The 22,920-nt window shown below is 38.9% G+C and overlaps 1 protein-coding gene across 1 annotated transcript; it reads left to right on the plus strand.

Annotated features, from left to right (window-relative positions):
- The first annotated feature begins 1,890 nt into the window (after positions 1–1,890).
- LOC150002832 (myosin regulatory light chain 12B) lies at positions 1,891–14,847 on the plus strand. Its single transcript, XM_090285771.1, has 4 exons — positions 1,891–2,107; positions 9,669–9,867; positions 12,479–12,640; positions 14,320–14,847. The coding sequence occupies exons 2-4, from the start codon at positions 9,684–9,686 to the stop codon at positions 14,490–14,492; spliced, it is 519 nt and encodes a 172-aa protein (XP_090141897.1). The 5' UTR covers positions 1,891–2,107; positions 9,669–9,683; the 3' UTR covers positions 14,493–14,847.
- Positions 14,848–22,920: the final 8,073 nt, after the last annotated feature.

Here is a 22,920-nt window from a genome sequence, read left to right on the forward strand (position 1 = left end):
GAGGAAAATACATCTTAGAATTACTTTTTTTTTAAAACAGCGTTATTTAGTAGAACATTCTGTGATCATAGAAATGCTCAGTGTTCTATCCAATAAGGGTACTAGCCACATGAGGCTATTGAGCACTTAAAATATGTAATATAACTGAGAAACTCAATTTTTAATTTAAATAGCCACATGTGGTTAGTGACTGTTGGAAAACGGTTCTGGAAACAAATGAGACTAAATTCAGAGTGTATCATCTATGATCTTTTTATTTTATGCTTGTTTATTCTATTACAGTTGTCCCAATTTTTCCCTTTGCCCTCCTTCACCCTGCCCCATCCCACTCTCACAGTCCATCCCCACCCCCTTGTCCATGTCCATGGGTCATTCATACATGTTCTTTGACTACCACCCACTTGCCTTCCTCTGGCAGCTGTCAGTCTGTTGTCTGGTTCTGTTGCTCAGTTTATTTTGTTCATTAAATTCCTCTTATAAGTGATAGCATATGATATTTGTCTTTCACCTACTGGCTTAGTTCACTTTGCATAATAATCTCCAGTTCCATCATGCTGTCTCAAAGTGTGGGAATTCTTTCTGCTGCATAGTATTACATTGTGTACATGAACCAGAGTGGCCAGGGTGAGGGTTTATGGAATGGTAATAAACCATACTTAGAAGAGCTCTAAGACAAAGACCTAACTAAGAAGCCAAAATTTTGGGTGGAGAAAAAAAATGTTATAGACCAAGTGCACGCTGCAGCTAAGGGAAAGAGTAAATACTTGAGAACCAAGTGTGACACTTCTGCAGTTGCTTTTCAAATTCTACTGAAAAAAAAAATGCATTATGAACTGGACCTTGCATAGGGAGGAGGGCCACAGCAACAGCATCACCTGAATGATTTTAGAAATACAAACCTCACCCTCCTGCTGAATCTGGTTATCTAGGGTTGGGACCCAAGAGTCTTACCAAGTTCTCCAGGTTTTTCTTATGCATGCTACTGTTTACGAACTACTGTATAGAGCGCTGAACACATAGTTTCTACTATCTAGGAATTTCTGATCAAACATTTCTAGAACATAAATGATTGAACTATACATCTTCCCAACATCCAGTACACGTTCAGGTAATCATAAGTGCCCAATAAAGATTCTCTATTAAGTTGACTACCCCCCAGTCAGAAATAATGCTATTTATATTATTCCAGGGCCAGGACACTGACGATTATAGTCGCAAACAATAACCAGAACAAAACTTGAGTAAGGTAGTTTCGTGGTTCCCTTTGTTTTGACCAAGAGCATTCGTAGTGTGTGAGCAATTGTATGTGTGTCTGCAATTCTGTCACCTCTTTTACGACCGAAAGGAAAGCAGGTAGTTTGAATAAAACTTTGTGGTTGGAAAGGGAATGAAACAGACTGCCCTTGGCCTGATACCGTAAACCTTATAATGTGAGGGTAATAAAGGAGGAGGAAATTATATAACTTGGGCTGGAATGCAGTTTAAAAGGGTTTTCGAACGGGCAGAAGTTGGCGCGGCCGTCGCCCTCTTACCTTCCGCAATATTTCGTAAGGACGTACTGCAACTAAAAAGTAACTTTTATCTGAAGTTCAAATTTAACTAGGTCCGCAGTATTATTTGTTTACTCTGGCAGCCCGGGTGGGCGGTTTCCGGTGCCCAGGAACCCCCAAATCTTAAGGAACCGCATCCTGCCCCACCCGGGTCAAATTCCTGGCCCTTCCCGGCGCTCGGCCGCCCAGGAATGCGGAAGGGCCACGGCAATCCGCTGCGGCCGGCGGGGGGCGAGGGCGGAGCGCGGGGCTGCAGCAGCACCGCGCCGCACAGGCCGGTCAGGCTCAGGAAGCGAACTGAAACCGTGGCCAGAGTCTTCGGCCCGAGCCCCTTCCCCCGGGAACACGGCGGGCTTTGCACCAGCCTGAGCGAGAACTACTGCTGCACGTCCCCACCCCGTCCCGAGTTGGATCCCGCCGCGCCTTCCGCTACGTTTTCCGGTCCGCCTCCCGAGGCAGGAAGTGCCGGGCGCCGCCTCTGTCGCACCACAACCCAGTGCTCGTCGCCCTCGCTCGTCGTCTCGTCAGGGCAGCCCGGGTTCTGGTGTCTGTCGGCGGTGAGTGGCACTCACCCCTGCGCGCGACGCCCTTTGGGGGCTGCACCCGTCCCCCACTCTCCTCCCGCCACACGGCGGCCGGACCCGGCAGAGGAGGAGAGGGCTAAGGACTGCGAGAGCTGTCAGGGTGGGCGAGGAGACCCGCGCGACCGCCTGGCCTGGGTCTGGGTCTGGGTCTGGGCCTGGACCTGGACGGAAGCTCCAGGGCGGATGAAGCCGGCCTGGAAATAGGCCCGGCTGGAAAAGGTGGCCGAACCTCGGCTCTGCGTCAGCCAGGGTGACTTCACACACCTTGTGCCTCCCACTGCCCGGTGGCCCAGCTCCCTGCCCTCGCCCTCGCGAGCCCAGTCGGTCGGTTAAAATTTTGAGTCCGTGCCCTGTGCCGCACAAAGGACTTGATGCTTTGGGAGGTACTAGGAGTCTGTTGGTGCAGTAGAGAAACGCACCGAGTGCGTGGTTAGTATAGGCTAAAATGTAATGATTTCCATTGGAGTTACAAGTCTCCATATATCTTGTATCTTGTAAAGATTTCGTGTTGAAAAAGGACAAATAAAAATCAGGGAAGTTCCCCTGAAAAATGAATCCCTACGTCGCTGAAAGCCTTGGAGTCAGCCCTAGAAGGGCGAGTTGAGTATTTCTGGCTAGTTCTGCGGTAGGAGGTAAAAACACCAAAAGCGCACAAGGTGAGAGTCTGTCGAGGTGGAAAGGAGACGGTTGGGAGACCAGCCTGAATGGAACAGAACTATAATGAATAATAGTTAGAGATAAGGGTAGGTGGTTAGATAAGTGGGCCTTTTTATGGAAGCCTTGAAAACTTGAAGTGAAAGATTATGTAAGACACATTAGGGAGTCATTTTGGATTCTTCACCAAGGAAGTAATATGAAGAAGGTATGTTTAGAGGAGATTATAGTTTGTCAGCCTATAAAATGAAATTGTACTGGTCCTTTGGTAAGAAAAATGTAACAGCATTTTGGAATTCAAAAGAACCTTATAGATTATCTTTCATTTTATAATTGAGGAAACAAACCAAGAAAGGTGAGATAATTTACCTAAAGTCACTTGAAGAATTCACATGGTGACACCAATTTTCTCTGTAAGCATTAGGTAAACCCTCCTGGACCTCCTAATAAAGTACACACCTTCTTGTTTGTTCAGGTTGCATTGAATGAAACAATCTCTATGATGGCTGAGTCACCATTAATTTATACTTAAGTAGACCAGATTCAGACAAGAAGATCTCCAAGACAGTCCCCAGGTCATGGTTGCCGGGTTTAGGAAAAGCAAGAGGACTTGGACCCCCTGAATGGGGCTGGTTATCCCTGTCTCCCAAGATTCAGAGACACCAAAGATCTAGGAATGGTTTTCATTGCCTGCAACTTGGAGGTTTTCCTTCCTCATTTCACACTTTAGCGGAGTGGTGGCATTGATATCTATGTATATTTTAATAGTAGAGAATTTAAGTTGCCTATGTGCCGGATATTATGGACTAGTGGTACAAATCTGGAGCTCAACTTCCTGAGTACAGATTGAAGATTTAAGCTCTGCCTTTTTCTAGCTGCAGGCAAATTGTTCATTCTTTTTTTCCCCTGATATTCTCATCTAAAAGGGATAATAACTACCTATATCATAAATTGTTGTATAGATTAAATATGTTAGTATATGAGAAATGCTAAGATCAGTGCCGAGCACATACTTATTACTCAATTATTGCCTGTTTCTTCTAGGTGTGGAACAAGGGGTAGCAGGTAATTTTGTTAAGGATCTCTTTAGGAAGAGTTCAGAGGAGTTAATGCTAAACCATGGGTAGACTGTACAGAAAAGCCTTGTTTGGGGAGCCAGATTCAGCTCCAAACTTAAAATGAGCACCTGTGTATGTGATTCTGTTTGTGATAGTAAGGAAGCATAACTAGTATTTATTAAGCTCCTGCCTTGTGCAAGGCACTGTACTAAACCCTGCAGTCCAAGATAGAAAGGCTAAGTGCCATAAAAATGTGTATGTAAAGGGCATGGCAGTGGAATGCTACTTGGCAGTAAAAAAAAAGAATAGATGAATCTCAAACATTACATTGAGTGAAAGAATTCAGGCATACAGAATATATACTGTATAATTTTATTTATAAGAAGTTCAAAGACAAAATTAATCTCTGGTGGTAGAAATCTCAGCAATAGGTGCCTACAGGAGAGGATGGTTGACTTGGAGGGAACTTTCTGGAGTGATGTTAACATTTATAACTTGATTGGAGTGGTGGTTACATAACTGTACACATTTACAGAACCATTTAAAGATCTGTACATTTCACCATATATAAATTTCATTGTAATAAAACAATGATAAAGGAGTTCAAAGGACAGAAAGTTTACAGTCAACTGGGACAGTAATAAAATCCATAATGAAGAAATGACAACACTAGAATGTATGTGATAAATATTAAAATGTAACCATGTACTGCAGAAGTTTAACTGGTATTAAGAGAAAATTTGTTGGTATTAAGAGAAAAGTTGTAAAAGTTAAGGCTCTAAAAAAAAATAAAAAAGATATCTGTGGAACGAATTACATATTTGCCTAAATATGCAGCCTAAAAATCATGTCAGTAAGTATATGAGGATAATTTTTGTGGGGTATTTTAACTTAAATACTAAATTCTCTTTATGATTGCTATTTTCAGGCTGTTGCTCATGTATCCAATCATTTAATCCTCCCAATTAGCACCATATTAGTCTTGACTATAGTAATGACCTTGGGAATCTGTGAGCAATTTCTAAAGATTCTGTTAAGACTTTGGTGAAGATAACAGTTGAATTAGAAGTGATCTTAGATTTCAACCCAAGAACTGCTGCTCTCTGCTTTTTTGTGTTCATCTACTCTTAATCTCACCTCATGCCTCCCCTCAGAAGTTGACCTTGCTGGAGGAGACCTCTTAAGCATCCAGTCTCAGGCATCTCTTCTGCCATTCTACTGTAACTTGGCTAAAACTTGAATTCTTTATCATTCCTTTGCTCACAGAACCAGCTCCTCCTCCCTCCTTAATGACCTCATTGTTGAGTACTTAAAAAGCACAGTCATTCAAGGACAGCTTTAAAAGAAACTCCAATTAGGAAGAAAGAACTAGCAAATCAGCATAGGAATCAGCCAGAAGAATAGGATAGTGGTGATGGGAATGTTGAAGAAGGGGTGACTCTTGCAGTTAAAAAAGGAACCCACAGAACTTGGAGAGAAATTGAATAGGAAGAATTAAAAGTTTCTAACCAAAAATAGAAAATTCCCTAACCAGTGCAAACCTGACAATGGCCCCTTTGAACTTTTCAAAAATTTTGTGCTTATAATTCTGAAATAAAGGCATTGCCATATTTTAATATTAAAGAAACATATTGATAGTATTGAAAATTTTAAAAATATTGTGGTAAAATCAAAATTAGAAGAACACTTATTACAAAGAAAATATATAGATAGAAATAACCTTGAATAAAGGGGGTTTTACTCCTAGCTCTGCCACTAGGTGACCTTGGGCAAGTTATTTAATATCTTTGATCTTCACTTTCTTCATTTGTAAAGCAGGCATGTTAAATTGAATGCATATAATGTGCTTAGCACATGAGTCACTCAAATGGTAGTAGCCATAAGTTGAGTAGACCTTTAATTTTTTTCTGGTCCTAAAGCATTTTGGACTAGAAAAATAACAAGAACAGAAGTAAAGTACACAAGGCTAAAAACTGCATGGTGCCTTGGGCACATACAAGCAATTTGGTGTTGCTGAAGGAAAAGTACAAAGCAGAGAAGGGCTAGAGATGAGGCTGGAAAGGTCATTCTAGAGGAGGCGAAGGAGCATCTTGTGCACTGTGTGTTCTTGAGGCAGTAGACACCAAAGAAGATTTTTAAAAGGGTAATGGTAATGTCATATTCATGTTTTAGACAACTGGCTGGAATATAAAGGGTAGTTTACAGGGGACAAAGAAGCAAGGATATTGGTAGTTGGACATAGAAATATAAAGAGATGATGAGGGCCCAGCTGAGGAATGAAGATGATGAGTAAACCTGAGAAATATTTTAGAGGCAGAGCTAGACTCATCAGGGAGAGAGATGAGTCAGAATGACTCTTGGGTTTCTGGTTTGGCGAGTGAATAAATAATGGTGGCATTGACTGAGAAAACAAGGCTAACAAAGTTTAGGAGGGGGATGATAATTCAGTCTTCAACACGTTGATTATGAGTGTCTGTGGGATATTCGGTTGGATGCCTTTCACAAGCAGTTGGGTATCTGAGTCTCCAACTCAAGGAAGAGGTCAGGCCTGGAGATAAAAGACTTGGGAGACATAGGTGCTGTCAGAAAAGTGAGCATCAAGATCATCTAAGCAAAGTCAAGACTCCTAGAATACTGGGAAACAGGAATATTTAAGTGAGTGGAAGAGATAAAAAGCTAACAAGAAAATGGAGAAGGACCAGTCATAGAAATAGAACTGAGAAGAGTGAGTGTGTGGGTGTCACTAGGCCAAATACAACATTTGACATTGATCATTCTTTCCAATATAACGTTTAGGAGTCTTCCTCATTAGAGTGTAAGGTCTTCAAGGTTGGGAACTTTGCATTCTCATTCCATTTGGGACAGTTCATTTCTACTATGACTGTTCACTAAAATCAAGAGCTGTTGGGGCTCTGAAGAAAAGAGGGATAAAATTGTGTCAAATACAGCAGAGAGGTCCAATAGATTTAGACTGGATTTGGCAATTTGAAAGTAGTTGCCGTAGAGAAAGACAGACAGATTGTGGTGGGTTGAAAGTGAGTGGGAAGTGAAAAAGTGGAGAAAGGCAAGGTACTTATCTCTCAATAGGTGAGGAGACCAAGGCTGGTAGATTCTTGGGGTGCGAGGGGGCGGGGGGTAGAATTTTCTTCAGATTGATTATTTTGCTACAATTTTGCCTCATTTTTTTCACTTTTTGTGTCTATGTATAGTTTTTATAGGTACCATATACTTACATACATGTGCACTGTTTTTAAATGAAGTACAGAGGAAAAAAGTAAACCTATTTAAAAGAAATGATCATGTTATTACATTGAACCTATTATCTGCTCTGTTCAAAACTGTACCACTAAGCCAAGCTTCAGAATATCCAGTGGGGTATTTTTTAAATTGAAGAAAGAGAAGGAAACAATGTAGATTAAAAATCCAAGAGTAGAAGTTCTAGAGACCCAGGTCCAAAATTCCCTTGCTTGCCCACTATGCGAACTAGGCATCTGCTTTCAATCGATACAGCTACAGAGTTGGAAAACAATTCCCCAAACCACCCTCAGTTCTGACACCAGTGGCAAGTTTGGGTTTCCAGGATGACCCTCAGGTTCAATAATTTACTAGGATTCATAGAACTCACTGAATGCTGTTATCCCGTGGTTGTGGTTTGGTACAGGAAAAGCATTCAGATTAAAATCAGCAAGGGGAAGCAATTCATGGTGCCTAGTCCAGCAGTCTTCTAAATGCAGACCTTCCAGTTATCCTCTCTCGTGGGCAGTGTTGACTACTCCTGACAGTGAGGTGAGACAGTGTGCATGGACTATTGCCAACCAGGGAAGTTCATTTGATCCTTGATATCCAGTTTTTATTGGAGCCCTGTCACATAGATACTATTGACTGCTGCATAGCTCACCTCAGTCTGCAGCCCCTCTAGTAGTAAGCTGATAACATGTGACCCAAAGCCTCCACAGTAAATCACATTGTTTGAAATTTGATGTGACCCAAGACCCTAGACATCGGGCGTGATATTCCAAGGGCTTAGACCTTTCTTCCCAGGAGCCAAGGACAAAGGCCAGACCTCTCTTTGGGAAAAATTAAATTCTTTACTGCTCAAGGGCCATTGATTTTCTTTTTTTAAACCTAAGGAGTACCTATCTCATAGGAAGTTATAAAGATTGAATAAGGCATTGGGTCAAAAAATTACCCTGTGTCCTCAGGTTTTCTGAGGTTACATGTAGCTTAGCAATGATGGAGCTAAGATTCAAACTCAGGACTTCGTAATTCCAAGGCTGATAGTATTTTTGTGTTGTATTATTGAAAACTACAAATAAAAATGGAATGAAAAGTGTGCATTCTATTTGACATTTATTGGTGACGTTCAATAGAGTATTGAAGGCTACCACCAAAGCCATATTACAGAGGATTGAGGACTGATTGGGAAGGTGAGAACATGGAAAAGGTTGAGTATTAAGACTGATAATCTGAAAGGTTTGTCAAGGGAAATGGGTAATGAAAAGGTGGCAAGATTATAGAATAGGTTTTGGACTTCTGGCGTTGGGTAGGTGGACGCCATGAAGTTCAAACCATACATGAACTCGGACCGCAGCAAAAACTGCAAACGCCACTTCAGTGCCCCCTCGCACGTGCACTGGATGATTTTGTTGTCTCTGTACTCCAAGGAGCTGTGGCGGAAGTATAACGTCCGCTCCGTGCCCACCCACAAGGATATTGAGGTCCAGGTGGTTCGAGGACATTACAAAGGTCAGCAAATGGGCCAAGTTGTACAGAAATAAATACATTATCTATATTGAGCGGGCGCCGCGTGAGAAAGCTGACAGCACAATTGCACGTGGGCGCTTGCCTGAGCAAGGTGGTTCTCACCAGACTGAAACTGGACAAAGATTGGAAAAAACTTATTGAGCATAAAGCCAAAGCTTGACAAGTTGGAAGAGAGAAAGGCAAGAACTTAATAACGTAATGCTGGAAAAAATAATTACCTGCTGTGCAACTACGGTTTAGCTGTAGATTTTTAGCCTGTTGTGTATTCCTTTGAAACTTTTCAAGATGTCTCTAGAATATTTCATTTCCTTCCTGTTTTGTTTTTAATATGAGGCTCTGTAAATCTGCTGTTACTGTTTTGATTAATTTTATGAATAAAAATTAGAAAGGTTTCAAAAAAGAATAGGGTTTTATGATTTTTTAAAAAGATGTGAGCCTTTTAAAGTGTACTGTACAGTGACTACTAGTCTCTTCACCTATGTTGTTTAATTTTTACTTGCATTGAAGTAGATACCATCTTTTGCTGTAAAACAGGGTGGAGTCAGCTTCACTGGTTTTCAAACCATGTTTTGGAAAAACAGGCTCAGAGAGTTTATGTAACATTCGTAATAAAATGGAGATAAGAGTACCTACTGCATAGGATTGTTGTGAAGATTAAATGGGCCGTCCTTATGAAAGAGAGAGTCCAGCTTTGGAACCTTTCTCTTTATGAGAGCCCCATGCCTTCATAACAGTACTTGGCACATAGGAAGCACTCAGTAAATGCTAAGTATTGTTACATATTTAAAAATTAATTCCCACTTAGTAAATATGGATTTAAAGATTTTAAGGGAAGCTACATCAGTAATTTTTATTGTTTCTTACTTTTTTTCAAAACTGCTTTTTCCCTAGCCATTTAATTGTCACAGTGGAAATAAAGTTTAAGTATATATTTATTCCTACTTAAATGAAGTAATCTACATTATTTTTACTCACTAATTTTAGGTACTTTGAGTTCTTTTTTTGCTTTATGTTTTATGCATTTTTTTCTTTATTATTTTTTTTCTGTTCAACTCTAGAATTAAACAGCCACCATGTCAAGCAAAAAGGCAAAGACCAAGACCACCAAGAAGCGCCCCCAGCGCGCAACATCCAATGTGTTCGCCATGTTTGACCAGTCACAGATTCAAGAGTTTAAAGAGGCCTTCAACATGATTGATCAGAACAGAGATGGTTTCATTGACAAGGAAGATTTGCATGATATGCTTGCTTCTCTAGGTAGACTTTATATATTCTTAATATGCCTGTTTCACAAAAATAATAATTTAGTATTTTATGAAATATTTTCTGTGTGATGTTTAAATATTTCTGCCCTTTTTCAAAAGCCTATTGAGAGATGTCTATGTGGGAGGTACATGTTGGGGCTGGGCCAATCATAAGAGCATAAGCCTGGAGGCATGGGGAGCTGCTGGGTGCTCAGTCCTCTCAGCTAAATATGATAGGTCTACTAGGTGAAAAGTGAGCGATGGCTAAGTGGCAAAGTATCAGAATTTAAAATAAAATGTGAAACTAATAATATAGCATAGTAATAAAGGTTGAGAATAGGTTATAGATAGAAAGTGATAATAATGAATGATGATTGTCTTGGGAGGAAGGACAGTTTCATTGAAAAAGGGGACACAGGAAAGGGGACCTTGACGATTTTACTTATTTTTTTTTTAATAACTAAAGAAAAGGAAATGTAAAAAAAAAAAAAAAGATTTAAAGCAAACATAAACTGCCCTTTGTAATTTTGGTTATTATAAGTGTTATTTTATTACTCCTTGTATGATTTGTTTGATCTTAAGAAGAAGGAAAACATGGAAGATCCTCTGTGTTCTGCACCAAGTCAGCACTAACTTATGGCTGTGGAGGAAGGAATGGCAAGCCTAATTCTTCATAGACAAGTGACTGGGCATTGAAGAGGATGTGGGTCAGGGATGACCTCTAATTAGGCTCTACACTCTGGGGTGTTTTTGTGCTTGACTTTTAGCTAGAGGGCAAAGAGAAAGAGGTTGATATTTTTTTCCTTTAGTAACCGCAACACAATTTGTTCCTCTTATTTTTATTTTTTCTCCTAACATACTACTTTGAAGTTTTTTAAACCTACAAAATTGAACATCCTTTACCTTGATTCACCAATTGTTAACATTTTGTGATGTTTCCTTTATTTAGAATGGGAGTAGAATCAAGATACTGATCTAGTTTGTTGACTTGCGGGTAGGTTGGATCCAGTGTTTTTCCACTCAGCATAGCAGCTAAGTGTACTTGCAGGTCACTACTGAAGAAGCTCCCTGAGGAAAATTGAGGGACTTAGTTATACTACAAAGATTGGGCATTCAAGCCTGGACCATGATCATAGAAGATTCTCAATTAATTTATCAGTAAAGGTAGAGTCAGAGGCTGACTTTAGGGCCTTCTATTTTGGGGGATCTCATGCCTTTTAAGACATGTATTTACCTTTTAAATCAGCAAATTATATTGGATGCCTTGAATGGGTCTATAGATGGTTTGCCTAAACCACTTCATTTTTGAGTTCCTGAGTCTTTTTTGTACCTATGTTCTTTTGACACCATTGGGTTAAACCTAAAGGAATAAAAGTAGATCTTTTTAGCTACTTTTATTTATTCAGAGAGTCTTGAGGTTAATATTGGGCTAATTTTTGTGTTGAATATGTTGAGTAGGTATGAGTGAGGATTGTAAGGCAGTAAGACAGATGCCAACTTGGCATTTAAATTTCACCCAAATTCCCAGGATTAAATCTTTGTGTATAAAGCCATAATTCTAGATTTGACTGTCATTAGCATTTAGTTGGGTATAATATTGAGGTACTTTCTTAGATATGAATATCTAACTTTATAGATACATTTTTTTCGTGAAGAATCATACAAACTTAATGTTGGAAGGGACCTTTCAAATACAAAATTTAATCAGTTCGTTTTACAGATTAAAAAAGTAAACCCCAGACACCTGCCACCTTCTCTCAGGTCACACAGCCAGTGGCAGAACTGGGATTCAAATTCATATTCCAGACACCTCATTCATTGTTGCTTTTCCTATATCATGGGGGTCTGCCTCACAGATACCTAAGACAGAGAGAAGTCCACTTTTACTCCTACTATATCTAGCCATCCCAGGGGGATTTCTCCCAACTTGAAGGGAAGATTCAGAGAAGTTTCCTCACCACTGCACTAGAAGAGTGAGAACTGCTCCCAGTTGGAACCGAGGTTAAGATTACTGTTATGAACAATCCTAAACAAGACTGCAGTTTAGTGACATGCATTGGCAGCATTTGGCGATCTGTCTAGCAACCAAATAGTATGTAACATTGTTCAAAATGATCTTCCAGTTCCAAACCAACCTAATAGTTTTAGCCAACCAACTTATAAATAGAATTTTTGAAGCATACCAATTCTTGGTAATTGTACTACAAGTGGAAATAGGAATATTTAGACTTTTAAATAACTGGTATTGAAATGTTCTGATGGACCTTTAATAGTTATCAACATTCAAGATATAATAATATGGCATTGCCCAGACCATAGTTTCAGGTGTTCTCTTTTATTTACAATAGAGAAGGAAAAGTTACAGAGAGTATTGATAAATCAACAACATTCAACCTAAACCCATTTTTATACATGCATTTTCATAATGGTGTATCAGAAACGTTTTATGATGTCAAAAATTGTCTTTTAAAAATGTTTTTAATGCAGTTAATTGAAAAATTAATTTCATGTGAAGATGGTGTACTTTTTAAAAACATGTTGGAAAGCATAACATTAACAAAACAATTATTCGTTAGAATTAGTTCTTTGTCCTCCTTATATACTAAAATGTGAATTCTTTATAGGGAAGAATCCAACAGATGCATACCTCGATGCCATGATGAATGAGGCTCCAGGGCCCATAAATTTCACCATGTTCCTCACAATGTTCGGCGAGAAGTTAAATGGCACAGATCCAGAAGATGTCATCAGGAATGCTTTTGCTTGCTTTGATGAAGAAGCAACTGGTTGGTGCTCTTTTGTTTATGTCCTCATTCCAGACTATATGAAACACCTTTTAGGAAATGAAAAAATGAGTAAAATACACTTTTTTATTTTTAATGAATAAAAGAAAGCTGCCATTTACAATGGGACGGTATATCTGCGAATGGCTAGGACACAGGTATATAGGTCATAAAGCTATACAATTTGTGGTGTTAATCCTTGAATTTGGATCTGAGCTTCCTGAAAGGCAAAGATAGGATTGTCTGTTAATTAGTATTTCTTAAACAATGAAAGCTATTTCTCCAAGACACTATAAATTGCACAGGAAAGTGTATGGTAATGCACCACATAACTCTGTTTTGGTCAAGAACAGATAGCATATACACTGATATTCCCATAGGATTATAATGGATCTGAAAAATTCCTGTCACCCTAGTGATGTTACAGCCATCATAACATCATAGCGCATGCATTACGCATGTGTGGTGATGCAGGTGTAAACAGACCTACTGCACTGCCAGTCATATACAAGTATAGCGCACACAATTATGTACATTACAGAATAATGATAATGAATGACTATGTTACTAGTTTGTTTATTTACTATACTATACTTTCTGCTGTTATTCTCGAGTGTACTCTTTTTACTTATAAAAGTTTGCTGTAAAACTGCTGTGTGTCACACCAGCAGTGCCCTCACACGTCTTGTGTTTACTGCATCCCCTCATTGCATCATTTTCTCTTGTGCTTGGTTTAATCTCATGTCGTTTTGTACAGGCTTGTAGCCTGTAGCAATAGGCTATACCTATAGCTTGGTGTGTAGTAGTCTATACCATCTAGGTTTGTGTAAGTACACTTTGGTGTTCGCACAACAAAATCTCCTAACAGTGCATTTCTCAGAAAGTATCCCCTTCATTAAAGCAGCACATGACTGTAGTTTACGAACTTGAGCAATTAAAATATTAGGGTTTTTTTCTTTCTCATTTTAAAATGTGTAATGCCTAACTATTCACTTTTCTTACTTCTCTCATTTTAGTCTTATGCATTAACCCTATGTTAACTCAGCTCCCTGCATCATCTCCTCAGATACTCCTTGCGTCCTGTCCCTGCTTCCCTGTTTCTACCTGTCAAAGCTGCACCATGCTTCGTGCACACTTGGTCACTTTTCTGGATAGCTGCCTTTGTTTTTCCTTTTCATTTCTGAAATACAGGATTTTTTTCTCCTGTGGAAGACACTTGATTCAAATAAATTTCATAAGCATATAATCTGTTCACTGAGCTTTTGAAATGATTTAATCTAATATTTTTAAGAACCCTAAAAGTAACAGGAAAACATAATGATATACTTATTGTCTTAGTTCACTAATATATTTTGTTCATGTAAATTCAGATGTTCTGATATATTTTGTAAGATTGACCTAGTGTTGCCCTGGTTGGTGTGTCTCAGTGGGTTGAGTGCCAGCCTGCAAACCAGAATGTCACTGGTTTGATTCCTGGTCAGGGCACATGCCTGGGTTGCAGGCCAGGTCTCCAGTTGGGGGCATGTGTCAGGCAACCAGTTGATGATTCTCTCCCTCTCTTCCTCCCTTACTCTCTCTAAAAATAAATAAAATCTTTTTAAAAAAAAGTTTGACCTAGTGTAGAAATTAACCATTAAAGTACCAGGAAGTACTCATGACTCTTTTCTTCCTATATCTTCCAGGCACCATTCAGGAAGATTACCTGAGAGAGCTGCTGACAACAATGGGAGATCGGTTTACAGATGAGGAAGTGGATGAGCTGTACAGGGAAGCACCTATTGACAAAAAGGGAAATTTCAATTACATTGAGTTCACACGCATCCTTAAACATGGAGCTAAAGATAAAGATGACTGAAAGAACTTTAGCTAAAACCTTCCAATTACTTTGTTTTATTTCCCCAGCACTTTCCCCCATCCTCATAGACCTGTTGCATGCAGCTTAGTTTCACAGCTTTGCCTCTTTTTTTCATGTATTTATTCTAGACCTTTCTGCCACTTAGCACTTATATAATCAGCGCAGATGGTATGAGGTTGTAAATTGTGTTAAAAAAGAGTTTGCAAATAAAAAAATCAACAAATGTGAAAGCCCAGGAAAATATATCCGGTATTTCTGGTTTTGCTGGATTTTTACATTTTTATATAATAAATACGCTATTTTGAAATAAAGATTATGCTGATTTAAATGGAATATAATAAAAATTTAAATGGTAGGTGGGAGTTGTCCTATTTTCATGTTTTCAACTGTATAGAATTTAGATTTCATGATTAAACTGGATTTTCCAAATATATGGGGCAATGTTCTTCAGGACTTTTAAGGATATATTAATATTAATATGCAGTAAAAACTAGTGAGACTTCTTTTTCCCCCCACACTTCCAGTAAGTTAGATGTTTAAACTACTAAATTATAAATATACAATGTATCTGAGAAAACACAACATTTTATTGGTCTAAGAGTCTATGAGGATAAGGCAAAACTGAAAAAAGCACTGTAAAGCATTGCACATAGATTATTTTAATTGACTCTTCCCAATAAACTTGTGAGGTAGATTCTATTAGCCTTGTATTTAAGGTTGAGGGAACTGAGCTCTGAGTGATTAATCAGAGTCACTTAGTGTGAGTTAGAATTGTAACCCTAGGGTTCCTAATCCCAGGGTTTAGAGTGCTGTTTCAATAAAAAGTCCCAAAAGCCTAAAAGTTTTAAGATCTTTCCATCACGTCCTAAGATCATTTTGTACTCATTTAAATTTTAATATTTTTGGAAATTTATTGGAACAATTTCAGATAATTCTCTACAGGTAAAACAACACAAGCTTCCAGTCGAGATGGCAATATAGGTAATTATGACTTGCCACCTTGCACAGCCACTTGAAAATTACAACTAAACTATAGAACAACCATCATTCAGAAATCAAGCTGAATGGAAGTCCTGTAACTGGGATTCAAGAAGAAACCCACATCAAGCCTGTAGGAGGGGCAGAGATTTGAAATGGGCTGGTTCCACACCCACATGTGGCAGATAAAAATCAGGAATATCAGGAGCAAGGGGTCACAACCCCACATCAGGCCCCCCCAGCCCAGGATTCTAGTGCCAGGAGGAAGTCACCATAACTTATGGCTGTAAGAACCAGCTGGGATTGAGGCTGTTAGAGACAGAAACTTCTGGAGTCCCAGGCATTTCCTGTTAAAGGGCTAAAGGGCCCACACACACACTGACTTGAAATCATTCCCTCTGACTCCCTGGGGACAGCACCAGAGACAATTAGGAAGGAAAGGAATGGTCCAGAATCAGGGTGAGAGCTGGGTGGCAACTTTTCTCTCAGAAATGCTGGCAGAGGCCATTGTTCCTTTTCTGAGCCCTGCACTCACCGAGCCATGGAGCTGGTAGGTGGTTGCTGTATCGGAGACTTGATTAACCTGTTGCACACTGTTTGCCCCACCCTGGTGATATACTAGGGCCCTGCACACCTAACTTGAGCCCACCCAAGCTGTTTCCAGAGACTTTTCAGTACAAATGGATTGTCTTGGTCCATGCTTCAGATTTTCCTAAACTCTCAAACACACAACATGTGACTTCACTGAGCCCGATACCTCTTGCTAAGTTGCTCTGGGTCTGGCACTAGCAGCAGCAGGCCTTAGTCCACAGCTTGGCCTTGCTTGGGTACCTCCAAGCCCAGTAAAAGCAGCCATCTGTAGATCACTTTGTAGCTTATGCTGTGTGAGCCCGGATTGAACACAGTTGATTGGTGACCTTGGACATGCTGATAGCAATCAAGACTACACTACAACAGGAGGGAATACACCTTGAGTACCTGGCTTGGGTAGTAGGAGAGGTTGTGCCACTGGACCCTATGGAATCCCTACATTAGGCCACTCAACCAAGCCTGGAAGACGTAGCAGCCCTACATAATACATAAAAACAAACATAGGGAGGCTGCCATAATGAGAAGACAAACATTGCCCAAATAAAAGAACAACAAAACTCCAGAAAAAGAACTAAACAAAATGGAGAAAAGCAATCTCTTAGATGCAGAGCTCAAAACACTGGTTCCCTTTCTTATTTCCAAGCTTAAAGTCACCATGGCCAAAACCAGTGAGAAATCACTATGTTTAAGGAAAGGAAGAAGTAGACTAGGGTAATCTCACTCATCAATAAACCAATGTTTATCAATCACCACCTGTTATGTGCCAGGAACTATTTTAAGTGTTGGGGACAACTGGGGTGAGGGGGAGGTGCTGTCCTCTTACAGCTCCCATTCTTTCGTGAGAAACAGGCTCAGTAAGTCCTATCCAGGGACTGTGGGACACAGGTCCTCAGGTGTGATAAACTGAGATCTGAATGACAAGAAGGGCCCCATAGGATGAACAGGGTGGGGCTATCTGTGCAAAGGCGGGTTCTTTTAAAGCATGTGTGCCAGGAGCATTAAAACACAAAGGACATAAGGATGGTATTTTCTGCGTAGTGTAAGTGCAAAATCATAGGGCTTTGGGCAGGGAAGGAACATGAGTTATGTTTTTAAAAGCTCAGTCTTGCTGCTCTGTATGGAATGCAGGGGCAAGTGTAGACGCAAGAAGGCTTCTTGTCAGGAGGCTGTCACTGTCCAAGCAAGATATGTAGGTGGCTTGGGCTCCAGCAACAGTAGAGGAGGTGGCTATAACATGCCTCTCCTTGTCCTACCAATCTCCTCTGCTTCAGCCCTGCCTTGTTACCATCTCTTTGGCATCATTTTAATTGCACTTATCCTATTGCTCTATTTAAAGCCAGGTTTGAAAAATTGGGGTGAGGTGATGGGTTTCAGATTAAAAACAAGAAAAACTTGTTTGTTAAATGCTTCATTTTTAAATAATTTTAATTTTTTCAATTACAGTTGACATTCAATATTATTTAGTTTTAGGTGTACAGCAGTAGTGGTTAGACATTTATATAACTTACAAAGTGATTCCCCTCATAAGTCTAGTACCCACCTGGCACCATACACAGTTATTAAAATATTGACTATATTTCCTGTGCTGTACTTCGCATCCCCTTGACTATTTTGTAACTGACAATTCATACGTCTAAATCCCTTCACCATTTGAATGCTTTATGTCAACTTCACCATATCCCATTTGTTTCATCTGTAGTATCTACAGAGAGTTGTGGAAGTCAGTACAGTAAGTAACCTAGGCTGGGATTTGTTCCTCTCTAGTGTCCTATAAATATTAATAATGATGATGAAAACCCTCTGTCTATTTAATATTTCTCTTTTTAAAAAAAGTATTTATTTGTTTGTTTGTTTTAGAGACAGAGGAAGGGAAGGAGAAAAAGGAGAGATTTTTTGCCTCTCAAATGTGCCCCGCCGCAACCAGGGACCTGCCCAAACCCAAGCATGTGCTCTGACCAAGAATCAAACTGGTGACCTTTCACTTTGTGCAAGATGATGCCCAACCAATTGAGCCACACCAGTAAGGGCTAATATTTCTCTTTTGAGAACCACATAACGACAGTCTCCTGAGTTTACAATTGATCCCTTGGTCATTGCAGTGGAAATGTGTGTATTTACTATGTACTAAGTATGTTACATTACTGCCCTTTGAGGTAGGTAGTTTTATTATACTTGTTCTACAGATGACGCACTGAAGAGTAGAGAAGTAACTTCCCAGGGTGGGGTCGTAATTTGGGTTCAGGCAGTATAGCTCCAGCACCTGTCCTTCCAGGAAAATGATTATTGAAAGTAACACCCCTAATTTCTTACCATCATAGAAGAGCTTTAAAATATTCGCTATTACATTTGTTCCTCAAAACTCTAGGATGTGGATAAGGTAGGCATTGTTATTCCATTTTACAGGTGAGAATGCTAAGTTAGAGAAGTTACTTGACTTGTTCAAATTTACATACCTAGACAATGTTTTAGCCAGAACCAGCTTCTAAACTTTTTGAGTGATATAAAGTGCTTCTCATTAAACCTATAATTAATTAATGATTATTAATACCTATAGCCTGTTTAAAAATTTTTTACTTTAATTAATGTATACTATATATCATATATATGAAAGCCATTGATATCTACAAAAATGAAATTATATTTAATTGCACATTTAATGAATAACTTTCCTGATAAAGTAATTGCACAAAAATTAATTTTTAAATTCAGCAATATATATGAATAAATACTTGAATAATAAAATTTCTTCATTGTAAATTTGTTTCTTTTAAACATTTTAATGTTTTTGAGGATAGGATGTCTTACAATTGATGTTTATATTTACTATTTTTTATCCTGAAAAGTAACTGTATGAACGTTGCACCTCAAAATTGATAGGTCTTAAAGAAACATAGTCTTTGAAATATAAACATACAAACTACTAAAAAAGTTGGTGTGAATCGGCCCCATAAATATGTCATCTGGGAAACATGATTGAGGTTGTGAAAGTTTATCACATACTGAAAATTTGAGAAAAGATTTCTTGGAAAGCAAAATAGTGAGGATCACAGGTTGCACATATTGCACTCTACTTAATCTCTTAGGTGAATCATTTTAATAACAGAACCAGTTGTCAAATGCAATTTGAGAGACAATAACTAGAAGTGTCACTAGATGGCACTCTTATTCTTGGTACTGTAGTAACCTATTCCCTAATGAACTTGACAGTGATAAAGCATAAATATGAGTATGTAGAAGCACTAGTCCTAGTAATGCTGTAGTAACTTTGCCATTGATGACAAAGTGTATCACAGTGAAAGTTATACTATTTCATGAACCTTAAAATGCAGGAAGCAATCTCTAGGACTCCTTTCTACAATGCTGTATTCATTCATTCATTCATTCACTTATAAATATTTATTGTCTGGAAAGTGCTGTGATCTCAGCAATGTTCTGGTTATTTTCACATTGAAGTAATCACATTTTTTAAAATGGGTAAGGCCTGACTCCTTCACTTCTGACTGGGTCATCTTGTGCAAGTCATAATTATCATCACTTCTATTTTAGAGATGAGAAGACTACAGAGACAGTGAAAGTGTGTGAAATGCTTTGTAAAGTCATGCTCTCTGTATGAATATTATTACTCCCTCTAGAATGTAGAGAACTATTTCCATTAGTTCTATATAATACACTCTATCAAGTTACACAATCAAAGCTTATTAGGATCAGCCCAACACAAATAATTGTGAGACAGCTTCTTAGTGCAACTGTTCCTTATCTTCATTTACCTCTTGGAAATACTATCAAAATAAAAACTGAGGTAGATAGATCTGAAGTGTTTCAGCAGAAGGCTATTTGAAGTATGTAATGGGGTGGGTATGTCTTTAAATATAAACAATTGTTTCAACATATCTTGCATGAAACCAACTTAATCTTTTCGCAGTCCCACTTCCACAGCAGTTGATTTTGCTCCCAGCACACCCTCCTGCTTTTCAGACTCTCATTCCAAATGAAAAAAATGCTGTTGCAAATTTCCTCATGGACACTGCTAACTAACTCAGCCAAATAAATCTGAATACTTTATTAACGTTTTGTAATAACCCGAGTATAAATTGACAGTACCTCATATAGGAGGTTGTGCTTATTGTACTTTTCTCAAGTTATCTTTGGATGTGTGATGTCTTTATTCCATTCTTACTTATTGAAGTGGATATTGTGTTCATGTGTTGCAGATTCTGATCCTACTCTCAGTAAGTGTTATACTGCCTAGCACTTTGGATGCATGTAATAAAGATTAATTTTCTTCCTTTACCAGAATCCCCCAAACAGCTGTGCTCTCTGGATGGAGCTACAGCTGTTGTTTTAACAGCTTACTGAAGAAGTTAAAATGGTTGTTTTTAAAAAAAAGATACTTCTCTGACAATGATGTTTGTTTTCTCAGCATTACCAGTGTTTGCCTTCATATCAGCCAACTATAGAGCTAAGATTTCAAGCAAACACATGAAAACAAATAACCTTGATTTTTAACATTATATTGAAAATACTCAAGATTTCCTGCTGATTTGAGAGACAGTTAAAGAAATCCAGTATATTATTTATGTCAGGTCCCTACCAGATTATAAACAGTTGAGAGGAGGGTGCACTTGATGAAAGGCATCTTAAGAGAGAAACTCCCACTTTTCAGGTTAGAAGACTAGCTTCCTACTCGAGGCTCTTTCTAGCCTCCATGGCCTCTTCCTTCCTACCTAGTCAATGGGGCAGTAGAGTTGGCTGTCTCTACCCAACTCAAGACCTTTTCCCTTTGTTTTTAAATTGCCTTTTAGTTCAGCACTCTTCTTTCTTTTCCCTACATAGTGTTTTTACAAGTTGGGGCCCAAACCTTGAATGTATATACAAACAAGAACTTTTAAATAGGGAACAATTCCCACATTCATGCAAATAAACAGAGCAATCTCAGAAAATAATCTAGTGGCAAATTTTAATCAGTGATTCTGGGAAACTTCTCAAGCAAAAAAGATTTGTGACTCAGTCTCTCTCTCTCTTTACAGTCATATCAAGTCAGAGTTCCCAGCTCTAAGACAGTGAGGTGGGGTTTGCAGCACACTTGTTGAACCATATCATATTCATATAACTTTTTTCCAACTTTGTTTGTGAGTCTGGCTATTCCTTTCCCTATTAAAAAGAGAAAAAGAGTTTATAGCTACAACCTTTTCACATAACGTCAACCCAACTAAAGCAGGAATATCCTCCCTTGATCTAACAGTCTTGCCATTGCCAAGCGGGCAATCCACAAAGAGTCATTGACTGTTTGATCAGAAGCAAATCCATCACATCCTCCTCAGGGAAGGGGTAAAGGCACACCCATTGCCAGTCCAGCATGGTCACGTGGAACAATGTGCAAAGCCAGGCTGGCCCTTCAAGCTGGCGAGATCAACAGAGAGCTGAGTAAATAAAATCAAATGGAAGGAAAATTAATGTAATCAAATTATTACAAAGAGGAAATAGACAAGATTATTTTAAAGAGATGAAAAGTAAGCATTTCTACTCCACAGTCATGAGGATTGAACATGTTAGTATTCTTGCTTATCTTTTGTGTGTGTGTGTGTATCTGTCTTTGTATGCATGTTTTTTGTTGTGATTTTTTATTTTTTACCTCCTGTGTTCAAGCTTTCTATCACCTACCTGACTTTGCTTGAATATTTCAAAACAGACCTCAATTTTGAAACTCTCCTGTGACACATTCTTCTTTTATTTGAAAAGATGTGTTTGATTTAGAAAATATAAAGACATTGCCCTACTTTTTTTGCATCTGGGCTAAATTGGAAGTAGGCAGCAAAATGGGTTACCTCCTGATTAGTACAAGAGATGTTTATCAACAGACTGAGGGCAGTGCAGGCTCTGGGGCAATAGAGGTCAGGGCCAAGTGCATTTCCCCAAACTTTGTGCTTCATTCCTGCCATACAGGCCAGGAATGATAGAAGGATATGGGAATCTAAGGCCTGTATTCACACAGACATACATTCACCAAACATCCCTAAAAGACACAAGAAGTTGGTTGCTACTGAGGTGGAAAATGATAGTCATGGGCCAGGGGTGAGAGGGAGACTTAATTTCACTGTAAATACTTTCTCTCTTAAAATTGTGGAAATTTGTTTGCATTTCCCATTAAAAATGAAAACATTTGGTAATCATAACAAAAATATATATCCCATAAGACTGGGAAAATCTAAAAGTACTTCCCTAAAATCATTTCTCCCTTTGCATATTAAGAAGAAAATCCTACTTGTCACCTCATTTTGAATGCAGATTAATGTGTCATGTCTATACACTATGGTTCTTCTGCAGGGATATTTAAATGCCAAATATATATGAGGTACGTCTGGGAAAAGTCCAGCCATTGTTAATATAACAAGAATGGTTTATGTGACATCAATGTAACCTGGCAGCTCAGAAGAGTAGACTGGAATGTGCATGTGTGAACAATGATGACTTCACTGTACTAGTCATTGGGGGTGGTAGACACCATTGAGTGAGCATGTGTACTGTGTGGCTATCACATTCAAAATGACTGAGCAAGTAGAGCAATAAATCTGCATCAAATTTTGCATTAAGTTTGAACATTCCTCTGTGGAAACTATTCTGATGATTCAGAATACCACAGCTATGAGCAACTGGTTATTGGAAGCTTCATCATGGCAACATGCTCACTCATGCATCACGTCTCATGCAGTTTTTTGGTGAAACATCAAGTCACTCAGGTGACTCAGCCCCCCTACAGCCCAGATTTGTTGCCCTGTGACTTCTGGCTTTTCCCAAATCTAAAATCACCTTTGTAAAGGAAGAGATATCAGATTCTTGAAAATATGACAGGGCAGCTGAT

The sequence above is a fragment of the Furipterus horrens genome, unplaced genomic scaffold (assembly GCF_987537825.1).
Source record: "Furipterus horrens unplaced genomic scaffold, mFurHor1.1.pri manual_scaffold_8, whole genome shotgun sequence".
Lineage (NCBI taxonomy): Eukaryota > Metazoa > Chordata > Mammalia > Chiroptera > Furipteridae > Furipterus > Furipterus horrens.